Source organism: Trachemys scripta, chromosome 4 (genome assembly GCF_013100865.1).
Source record: "Trachemys scripta elegans isolate TJP31775 chromosome 4, CAS_Tse_1.0, whole genome shotgun sequence".
Classification (NCBI taxonomy): domain Eukaryota; kingdom Metazoa; phylum Chordata; order Testudines; family Emydidae; genus Trachemys; species Trachemys scripta.
The window spans coordinates 38667770-38679783 of record NC_048301.1 but is presented as its reverse complement, the minus strand read 5'-3'; the positions used below and the strand labels follow the sequence as shown (position 1 = coordinate 38679783).

Here is a 12014-nt window from a genome sequence, read left to right as displayed (position 1 = left end):
ATGTTCGTGCTTATGCAGACCAAAGCGCTGAAACCTCTGAGGTTGAAAGCAAACCATGTCCCTCACTAGGAACCAATGAAAGATGCTAGCTTCCCAGTGGAGTATTCCAGTGTCACTTCCTAGATAGGTCACTCAAGCTCTAGAAGAAACTAGAGCTTCTCAGCTGATGTCTTTGGGACAAATGGACCTGTACCAGTTTACACCAATAGAGAATTTATTCCCTAAATGTGAACTGAATGCTGGCTGTGATAGTCTAACACAGCTTCTTTTCCCCCTTGACTTTTATACTCCTTTTATGCTGAAGCAATCTCAGAACCATTAGCAATTACCTTTGAGAACTCATGGCAGACTGGAGAAGGGCAAACATATTACCCATGTTTAAAAGGGGGATCAAAAAGGACCCCATAAATTATAGAAGAGTCAGCCTAACTTTGATACCTTGAAAGATAATGGAACAAATGATCAGACAATCAGATTGTAAACACCTAAGGGATAATAGGATTCTACAGAATAGTCAGCATAGATTTGTCAAGTACAAATCATGCTAACGTAATTTCTTTCTTTGACAGGATTCCTGATGGAGGAAAGCCATAGATGTGATATATTTTGATTCTAGTAAGGCTTTTGATGCAGGCCCACATGACATTCTGATAAGCAAACCAGGGAAATGTGATCTAGATTGAATTACTATAAGGTGGAGGCACAACTGGTTGAAAGACCATACTCAAAGACTAGTTATCAGTGGTTCTCTGTGAAACTTGGAGGGTGTACCCCTAGGTTTGGTACTATTCAATATTTTCATTAAATACTTGAATAACGGAGTGCAGAGAATGCTTATAAAATTTGTGGATGACACAGAGCTGGGAAGAGTTGCAAGCCCTTTGGAGGACAGGATCAGAATTGAAAATGACCTTGACAAATTGGAAAATTAGTCTGAACTAAACGAGATGATATTCAACAGAAAGGAAAAATCAAATGCACAACTACAAAATGGGGAATAACTGGCTAGGTGGTTGTATTGCTGAGAAGGATCTGGTGGTTATAGTGGATCAGAAATTGAATATGAATCAACAATGTAATGCAGTTGCAAAAAAGGCTAATATCATTCTGGGGTGTATTGACTGGAGTGGCATATGTAAGACATGAGAGGTAATTCTCCTGTTCTGCTCAGCACTGTGGGGCCCCAGCTGGAATATTGGGTCCAGTTCTGGATTTCACATTTTAAGAAAGACCAACTGGAGAGAACAGAAATGCTAAAAGGTTTAGAAAACCTGACCTCTGAGGAAAGGTTAAAAATAATGGGCATGTTTAGTCTTGAGATAAGAAGACTAATAGAGGAACTGATAACAGTCTTCATATATGTTAAGGGCTGTTATAAAGAGGATGGTGATCAATTGTTCTCCATGTCCACTGAAGGTAGGTCAAGAAGTAATAGGCTTAATCTGGAGCAAGGTTAGATATAAAGAAAAAATGTTTAACTGTAAGAGTAATTAAGTTTTGGAATAGACTTCCCAGGGCGGCTGTGGAATCCCCATCATAGGAGGTTTTTAAGAACAGGTTAGACCAACACCTGTCAGGGATGGTCTAGGTTTACCTCAGCGCAGGGAGCTGGACTTGATGACTTTGTGAGGTCCCTTCCAGCCCTACGTTTCTGTGATTCATGCAGTACTTAGACGCCATAGTAATAGGTGCGATATAAAGCATGTAGATAGGTGGGGTCAAATACCAGGGGTTGAACCTAAAACCAATAACCAGAACTCTTTGCCTTAGTCATGAAGGTTATTTACTTACATTTCTCCTACTGAAATTTCATACATCACGAAAAGGAGATGGGTAAATCCAGTTTAAAATCTACAGCCCTAACTTCCGAAAGTTTTCTTACCCTATTACTATCACTATGCAATGAGACAAAACATCTCATTTTTTTAAAGTCTTCTAAGCACAGAAGAAAAAGTTGCTGCTTTATTCTTAGGCTCTGAATAAAACCGTCTTTGGCATTTATTTAGGGCAGATGAATGTTTTCTTACGGTATTCTTATTAGCATCTTCACGGACTTGACAACATATCAGCTTGTATTAATATTCCACCTGGAAGCAAGTGCTTTCTTTCTGCCCAATGCAATTTACTGGAACCTTTGAGCCACTCTTCCTCGCTGTAGCAGCAGTATATCATCATTACTGGTGTCTGGACCAAGAAGCAACATTTGTCAGTGCCTGAATTGCTCTTTTACTTTAAGTGGCGCAAGAACCCATTTTGGTTTAGAAATGGTCTTAAATTGAGTAAAGCTTGTTTGTTTTCTTAAAGGAACCGTGAGATAACATGCGAAATATTAGTTAGCAGTTTTCAGGAGGAAGTTTGGGAGGAGAATTCTACTTTACCCAGGGTTAGTTTTCAACAACCCTTCCTGGACCATTGTGCAAGCATCAGGTATCCTGTAGGTTAAATGGGATTAAGATATGGGAAGAATTTTAAAGAGATGTGATTACCCTCCCTAAACATGAAACCCTGAACCTTTCTGGGGGTCTGGGAGGAAAACAGAAGCCAAATTTCATGTAGGCAGTAATACTTGAAAGAGTCAGAGTCAGGTCTGACATCAGAGTTAGTCCTAGATATAAATCCTCAGTGGAATCCAAATATTTGCTTTATCCAAATCTGCACCTAGCTGGAAGTGACAGTGCTATACATTTTTTGCAATCAGAGAGGAGAAAAAGTACTTGGAGGAATGTTTCTCTGGGAGCCGACTTCCGTAATGGAATTAAAGTAGAAATGTTACAGAAAATAATGCAGATTTATAGCTGGGAGTGAAAAGAGTATCTTAAATGGGCGATTTCTGTTGGTACTAATAAAAGCTAAGCAGATAAATCCCATGTGTAAAAAGACCCATTCATATTCAAATGACCACAAGTAGCAAAACTAATCACCAAAACTTTTTCATAATGAATGGGATCTTGCAGTCCTTTCATATGGATTGGAATTCTTAATGCAAAAGGATTGCAGTATTGAGTCTAATTTTTGTTTAAAGTAAACTATAATCTCTCCATTCATCTCTGTGTTTTTTGCAAAGAAAATGTTGGATCAGAGCTGGACTCAAGAAAGAAAAAAGAGGCTGGATGGTTTGAGAGGAGTGAGGGTTGCTTGTTTTGTGGGGGTTGGAAGGTGTGTACATGTGGTTTCTAGAAAGAGACAGCACTAAGGTCTCATGAGAGGCCATCACTTAACATTTCAGTATCTGAAGAGAAACATTATTATAGCCTGAAGACTGATGAGGTCACTTCTTATCACAAATGGGATAATTTCCTGTTGGAAACCCTGTGTTACTTTCTATAGAAACTCTCATATTAAATTCTGTATTAATTTATTGTTTTTAAAAGCACAACTCAATATCAATATTAATTTAAGATTTATGAGTGTGTAATGGTGCTTACTCTGCTGAATATTCCATGCATTTAACAAGGGGAAACGTGCTCTTTAAAAAAGTCTTGTAAATGGGGATATGTCGATGAACACATTCTCATGCACATGTTCTTAAAACCGTTTTTACTAATGTCTGAGATAAAGGAGATAAAATTTAAAAAACAGAAACATGAATAGATGCTAAGAGCAGGTACTAATGTGCTAATTTAAACCTTTTTGAATTTTCTAATGTCCTTCACACTTTCATAGCTTTTAAAGGTATGATTTTTCACATATATATTACTATTGGAGGCTATGTCTGCAAAACAAAATAATAATAATAACATAAACTTAAACCTGATTTTAAAAAATCTTTAAAGATGTGGTGGGGAATAGTTATGCCCTTTCTGGTTTTCAGGAAGGTCTAGGATTGATTCATAGAAGCAATTTCATCCAGTCTACCCTTTATAACTCTGTCACCCTTTCCCATTTCCTCCGCACCTGAGTTTTGCCAACCTCTCTTCCTGGAACAGTTTCCTACCTTGCTGAAGATATTTGAAGCACAAGATGATTCAAGTTGGAGAGTGTAAAATCAAATTTCGTAGCAGTGTAGAGTCTTCCAACACTGGTTTGACCTAATTGTCTTAGCCTAATGTGCCCTGCATTAGGGAGATTTCATATGACTTGTAATTTTTCATCCTTTTTTTCAGTCACTCCCCCCAAAACAGAAATATACATTATTATTGGGGCAAAAGGAAAGAGGTCCTGTGCCCCTGTAACTACCACTGGGCCAAATCCTTAGATACGTACTCCTTATTCGTGGAAAACTCCCATTGTCTTTATTGGAAAGTTTCCTGAGTAAAAACTGAGTCAACTCTAACTTAAATCAATGGGAGTTTTCCCTAATAAGGAGTCAGTAAAAAGTAAGGATGTCAGAATTTATGTAGCCGTATGAGAGTTGCAATTGCTTTGCACCCCTCAGATTTTGGCAAATTAATATCTGATCAAATCATACAATTTTAACTTCAACTCCTATAGACATCCTAAATTCTTATTGCCTCTGTAGCATAGATATAGTATCAGGCTCTCAGTACACACTCGGTCCTTTCTCAGAGAAAACTTTCTGGCTGCAGCAAACCAAATTTCCCTTAAGGAAGACAAACATAATTACTAACAGAGCAAATTCTGTAGGGGAGAAAGGAATAGTGCATTGATGAAAGGCCTGATAAAGAACCAAAATGCCTTACTGGTTGGTCATAAGAAATGTTACACCAAGAAATGAATTGTGTCCATAGTGTATTGTGTCTACATCCATCATTGTTGCTATTCATCCAAGGACAGCAAGACCATTTCCCCCCAGTTCTCCACAGGGGTCCATACTTTACCATCCTTGACTTGGTATGTGTTGCCACATGAGGCATGAGGACTTTCAGAAGAGGAGTTTATCTGCTGGAACAAGAAATTGAAGAAACACCTGGCTTCCATGATTGTCAAAGAAGCATTAAGACCATGACCTCAGTCTGTATTAATCAGCAGATGCTTATTAATGTAAAGACATAAAACTCTTGTTCTGCTGCTGAATATTTTTCTGTCTAGTTTAGTTTCTTGTACATATATTCTCAGCACTTTCTCAAGTCATTTCCCAGTCCCAGTATTGAATGTGGCTTAAGATGTCAGTTCATGAAGATATGCTCATAAAAGTAAAGAACTGACTTTTGAATGCTTTGTTGGTGTTGATATGATTTAGGTGTGCAGGGAATATGCATACAGATAACTGACGGTCTCTGCAGTCATTCTGAGGCACCATGGTACATTCCTAATGTGATATGAAGCATGATTGATAGAGTGCATTTCCAATATTTTACTTTACCTTTCCAGTTTAGTCAAAGAAGCCAGTCACAGTTGGCAGGCACCTGAGACTAGGATAGAGGAGCATATACAGCACAGAGCACTGTGTGTCAGCCCACTACTTAATTGGATGTTTCTTCCATAGGAGAAGTATTCATAGCAGTCTTGTGAAAGGACACTTGCCCACAATGGACTTCCTTCAGGGAAGAAGAGAAATGGCTGACTTTCCAGGGTCACTATAGGTCATCTTCCTGTAACAGATTTTTTTCATGCCCAGCTGGCTGTGAGTCTGTCCTTTGCTCCAACCTAGCAACCAGACTTTTGTATGTTGAGTGTTAAGACCGGAGGTATTAACCAAATCCAAGTTGTTTTCTGCTTTACCTCTGAATTTAAGGAAATGCAGCGAAATTTTTTTAATAAATCTCTTACCGTAACTTCTACGCTATATCAAACATGAATTTTTGTCAGATTAAGTCCTGTTAATGTCTATCACAGTAGCTCCCCCTCTCCCAGACAGTAGTTGGTGAAAACCACTTCTACCTGATTTTATCCTGCAGAGGGCAGCTAGTACATTACTCCGTTAGCATTTCCAAGCTACACATGCCCAGGAAGGATTATGGAGCATGTGTGATTTAACACTCACTGCTTCCCTTATGGTGGCATCTGCTGTTGAGTGGGTGGGGCATCTTGCCAGCTGTTAGTCACACATTTTTCAATGTCCTGTTTTTATATTGCCATACCAGAGTCTAGCATCTGATTTGGAATAAACAAATAAATATGAAGTCATTTTAACTGATTCCTTCTTTATCTTATACCACAGATGGGTATGTGGCATTTAGAAACAAACACACCCCAAGGCATGATTCCTGGACTTAGGTTTATTTAAAACAAACAAGCAATAGCACGACAGTTTACAATAGTGTTAATTCAGTGAGATGAGCTCTTATCCCAGCTTGCTATCATATTTTTTTAATGAAGGTCTTTTGCTTTGTATGTGCATTTCAGCCCTAAACAAAAGCATGAGAGATTGACCTTGAACCATTTGACTCCATTTATTTGATCAAATTGTCTTAACATAAATAAAACATTAAATCAAAAATAAAGGCAGTCACAGAGTGTCTGTGGTTGGAGAAGAAGAAGAAGAAACAATGAGCAAAACTCTGATTGCTCCCTTGTGTTTGAGATTGGGTTCAACCATGTGGTTCTGGGAGTTCAGATCCAAAGTTTGGTTTAAGCCCATCTTATTATTTATATTGTACTTTATGACCCTAACCCTAAAATACACCACATTAGACCATCTTGTTGCAAAACTCCGGTTGACTTCAATGGGTGCAGGCCCAAGCCTTGGGTAAGTAGGCACAAGCCTTTATGGAGGTTTGGTTGCCACTTCCTTCCCATTCCTGTCTTCCCTCCCATGTCTCCTGTATCCCCACATCCTATGACCCTCTTAGTTTGTTTCTGCTGTGTCTTTTTGACATCTCTTGCCTCAAATCTGTCCCTTTTCTCTCTTTCCATATGTATTCCACTCCTTCCCCACATATCTCCCCCTCCCCCCCACCCATCCACCTTCTCACCTACCAACTGGAAGATAGTCCAGAATGTCACCCGAGGCTACATGCCTGTGCAATTGACAATTTGTACCACATATATTGCCATCAGTGTTATACTCTGACCATAACATTTTTCAAAATTTTCAGCCTACATCACCAAGTTGCCCAGTGTCTCACATTGCAAATTAGATATTTGTGGCTTTTAACTAAGGTAGACAAAAGAGTCAGATCTTTTTCTTAAGATTTAAACACTTTGATCCTTCCAGAATTCCGGGCAATGAGTGAATAGCTTTTCTCCACCTCATTAAAGAAGATAAAGCTCTTTCTATATATATACATTTATTCATATTAAATAAATTCATAAAAACAAAAAAAAAATCTAGGATGTTTTTAATGATTTCATTGACTTTTCAGATTGTTTTTTTTAAGCTGTGTTTTAAACTTTAAAGGCAACACTGATAATGAACGGTTCCAAATGGTAAAACAGAAAATCCCCTTCAAATATAACCGGCCCGTAGAAGAGTGGCTGCAGGAAAAAGGTAACAGTCGTTAAAAGTTTCATTTTAAACCCATTTGATTCTAAACCCTTATTTTTAAAGCCTGCAAATAAATGTTTCTTAAATGATAATCGCCTGCTGCATAAATGACTGTTTTAATTTTCATTATAATTTGTGTCAGCATCCACCTGCCATATGTTGATAAATCATGCTATAATACATTGCTATTAAAATGAAGTTAAAGGGACGGAATTCTAAGCTTGCTATCAAAAGTAACAACAAACAAACAAGCAAAAATTCAGGAACCGCTTAAAACAAAACAAAATGCAACAACATGTATTATGGCAATTTAACCACTGCATGATCTTCCTGTTTTAATTTGTTTTTAAACTACATCTATATTTTTATTATCAAAGTTTTCTTAAAAGTTTTTTCAAACCCAATTGTTAAACCGCGTCCTGTAAGATTTTTCTTTCATTAGCGTGGCTAGCAGTTACAGCTGCATGTCTCCTAATTGTTTTAACATAATTAACAATTTTAAAAAATGTTGTAGGGAAAATATTTTTTTAACATTTTCATTTAAACTAAAATAAAGGAGACAGAGACAGATTGTTCTGTCCTTTTATGTTAAACTTGAAGGGTTTTAAGTGCAGTTTTAACATTTTTCTTATTTTATTTTTGTAATTTATGGGACATATTCTTCTCTAACTTACACCCCAGGCAACCCTATGGATTTCCATGTATGGGCACACGGCCCCATTTCATCAAAGCACATAAGCACATGCTTGACTCCCCTTGACTTCAGAGATTTAAGCATGTACTTAAGGGATTTCCTGAAATGGGGTCTATAACAGCATAGAATCTGGTTCTATACCAGTAATTTGTGGAGGGGTGGAAATTATTTCATGCACTTAAGACCTATTTCAAAGCCTGTTAAAGCCAATGGAATTAGTCACATTGACTTCATTGGGCTTTGGATCAGGCCCTTGATGATATATTGGAGATTAAGACACAATCATATCTCCTCCCTGCAGCCTAAATGTGATGCTAAAAATAACTTATAACAGTTGCAATGCCCTGAAGTTTAGGAAAAGCAGAACAAAATCTTCTCTGGTTTCCTTTAAAGAAATTCCTGCTGATAAAAGGGGGTGATGGTTGGACTCAAATCTAGCATTTTCTGTGTTGATTCAGACTACAGATCTTGCCAAAATACTCCAAAGAAGAAAAGCAATATACTGTAAGGTGGATAAATACCCTTTACATTGTATTTTCCACTTCCTTATCTCAGGGGTTTAGCAAATTGCTCTCAGCAGCCTGAATTGTGTTGGGGACTAGAGGAACTTTGCTAACTGCAATTAAAATATTTTCATGTGAAGGGTCTGATCCTGCAAAGTGCTGTGCACATTCAGCTCCCATTGACTTCACTGAGAGCTGACAGCATTCCCCACCACACAGGATTGGAGCCCTACCTGTGCAATGTGTGACTATAGTAAAAATATTTGTAGAGCAATATTAACCCATTACGAGCAGTGGGAGGAGTTCAATTAAGGTGGATAGGTCTCTTAGCCAGTGGGGGTTTACAGAACATTTCATTTGAGCCAACTAACAAAGAGAGAATGAGATAGTAGTGTTGAGAAAATGCTCATTGAGTCTCAACGGGTTGCCCTGTTAATTTGCGTGAGCCGATTAAAAAAATTAAAGTTTGACATTAAAAAGTGGATAATTTTGTTTCAATAATTTCAAATTGATAAAGTCCCTTTAACAGTAAAGAAAACAATTGCCTCACTTTTGTTAAAACAGATGCATGTCTGACTCCGTGATGCAGTTCATGTGCTTGAGAAACCTGTCCTTGTTTTGTTTACTTAATCTTTTGGTTTTTCTTTGAGTCCTTTATTTTATGCCCTTGCTTCTCCAAGTCTGAGCTTTTAAGCATGCCAAGGCATTTTCATTTGTAAACCATCCCAAAGTTTTGACCTGGGGTTTGCTATTCTGTGGATGATGATGCTTTGTTAAAAGACAATCACAAAAGGGCAATGGAGTCTAAGCTAGTTGGTCTCGGAGAACCCAGGCAAACTCCGGGCATGGGGCGTGTTTGTGCTAGAAGGATATAGAATGTTTTTGTTAACATAAAAGAAAATTGAGTCTTGGCAATTGGTGTGATATAAAGACATTGTGCACTGTAACAGTGTGACAATGATAGAATATAGTTTTGTTCCACCATACCAAGATGGATGTATCCTTTTAAATAACATGGTTACCACTTAGCGGAAAGATTTAATCAGTAACCATTCACCCATCCACTCGTCCATTCACTTACCCACTCAGTCATCCACCCGGTCATCTATCCATCTCCTAATGTATCAAGAAAGCCGTTTGTCAGAAGCCCTTGTAAAGATGATGAGTGAAAGGGTAAATAGCTATCAAAATACAGCATGATAAATTGATGGATGGATAGATTGATCAAAGAAACAGCATATAGAATAGCTCTCTGCCAGGTGTGACTTCTTGGCATGAATAAGGTAAGATTAAACAATTTTCAATTAGCATGAATTTCTAAAAATTGCCATAGATATGGCGCTGATTTGATTGCACTGTCACTTTATTCAGAATGATCATATAGTTCATTCTTGGAGAAACAATATAATAGAGAACCTTTCTGAATGTTCATCTACTAGAAGAGTTAAAGCTACTGTCCAGTGTCACCAACACAGGGAGAAAAGTATTCATGTTTATATTGTTTTTTAATTTTTAGTTTTATAAACTGGATTTTAAAAATCTAATAAAAAGCAGCCTATCTTGCAAACTTTATTCATACGAGTAGACCTAGTAACACCTGAATACAGCTGACTTCATTGGGATTATTCATGTGAGTAAGGAATGGAGAATTGGGCTTAATCTTCTCAATGCATATATTGTTAACAAGACCAGAATTGGTCAACAAAATGCATTTGAGCCTGCTAGCATTCAAGGATTTGACCAGGTGAGGAAGAGAAGTAGCCATAAGCACTACGACAAAAGGACTGATCCTGCAAATCCTTGCTCACAAAAATAATTCTTACTCATATGAGTAATCTCATTGAGTTGAATGGTCCTACTTGCATGACCAGTTGCTGCTCATGTGAAGTAGGCTTTTTAACAGTGCCCCCAAACTCTGACTTAGCGTTATGGAACAGATACTGTCGCCTAAGATTTCACTGACACTGAAAGGGGGAAATTCTTCGTAAGAAATTTTTTGGTGAGCATAGAAATCAAAATGAGAGAGTGAACAAATAGTTCACTGAGACATAAAACCTTGAGTTGTGCAAAGTTTTATGCAACAATTAGAAAATCTTAACATACATTTGCCACTTTTGCAACCCTTATTAATAAGAAAAGCCTAATAAGTAGAGAGCTAGGTGGAAAATAAGGATCCAAGTCTGCAACGCTTACTCTCATTGAGTAGCACTTATTCAGGTAAGTCATGCCTTTGGAGTCAAAAGGACAATTTGTGAGAGTTAGTTCTACTCAGTGTGAATAAGGATTGCAGAATCAAGCCATAGATAAACTAGAAGAAGGGAGGACTGACGTGGCTCTGGAATTCTGCATATTTCTTCTTTTGGACATTTTTCTTTCATTTCATCCACTTGCTTCCTTTATGCTTATTCAAGTACAGACACCTCACACCAGAGTTGTGAGTTAGGAATGATTCTTCATAGAGAAACCCAACAAGTGATTGTCCTTTTAGCAAGCACAGCTTTAGTACCAGTGCTGTGTTCGGTAGTAGCTGCATGCATTGTGTTCAGCTCTTGGACTAGAAGAGCTCATTATTCAAAAGGAAAACACAATAAAGTTCATACTTTACTGGAATGGGGCCACGCCCATGTGGTAGGTGTTCCTAGAATATTAGAGGGCAGAGAGAACTGAGAAGCGGTGAAGAAGGTAGAATATGTGTCAACATTGGTGTGGTGACTTGTTGTCTCTGACAAGAAAATGGAGCTATCCTAGACAGTTGTAAGGATGTGTTATGGGCATGGGTTAAATTAAAAGGAGAGCATCAGGGAGTCCAGCTACCCTCCTCTACTAAAAGCATAGAGAGAGCACTCCACTTGTCTTCATCTTCCTGGCTCGGGGAGCTCAGCTACCTCTCATCACTTGTGGGGGCAGCAAGGACTCACCGCGCATTGGAATCTGAAATGGGAACAGCAGGAAGAGCTGGGGACTGGCTGAGGAAATTGCTGGGTCTTCCACCACTGAGGAGAGAAACAGCGACACCTGATAAGAGAAGTGATGTTCCCTATCTGTCTCTACTACATTCAGATCTGCCTCCTCACCAGCCCCCTTCCCTACCCTCCAGATTGATAGAGGAAAAAGGAGACCCTGGTTCCCTGCTGCATGATATGAAGGGGTTAGAAATGGAAACATCTGGTCCCTCATCAGCTCTCCCTCCATTACAGGAGGACATTATCTCAAGTGTAGCAAAATGGCCCTGTCATCTCTTTTATCCCTCCAGGCACGCCCCCCTGAGGGGAAGGGCAGCGGGAAGAATGTGGTGCTTAATTTGTAATGAAACAGGTGCTGGGGCTCAAGCAATTAGGTGCCCAGGGCTCAAGCAATCTTTTTTTACTTTCGCAAAAAGAAGAACAGGAGTACTTGTGGCACCTTAGAGACTAACAAATTTATTAGAGCATAAGCTTTCGTGGACTACAGCCCACTTCTTCGGATGCCACAAGTACTCCTGTTCTTCTTT

At 38.5% G+C, this 12014-nt stretch overlaps 1 protein-coding gene across 21 annotated transcripts in view; it reads left to right on the top strand.

Annotated features, from left to right (window-relative positions):
• The window catches only part of NRXN3 (neurexin 3), a 1378693-nt gene that overhangs the window by 1228002 nt on the left and 138677 nt on the right, over window positions 1–12014 (top strand). For 15 of the 21 annotated variants that reach the window (XM_034768377.1, XM_034768376.1, XM_034768388.1 and 12 more), the window contains one exon: window positions 7241–7330. The exons of the other annotated variants lie outside the window; for them this stretch is intronic. In XM_034768377.1, coding sequence (XP_034624268.1) covers window positions 7241–7330 — 90 coding nt within the window. The remainder of the gene's footprint in view (window positions 1–7240; window positions 7331–12014) is intronic. 21 annotated transcript variants of the gene reach the window in all.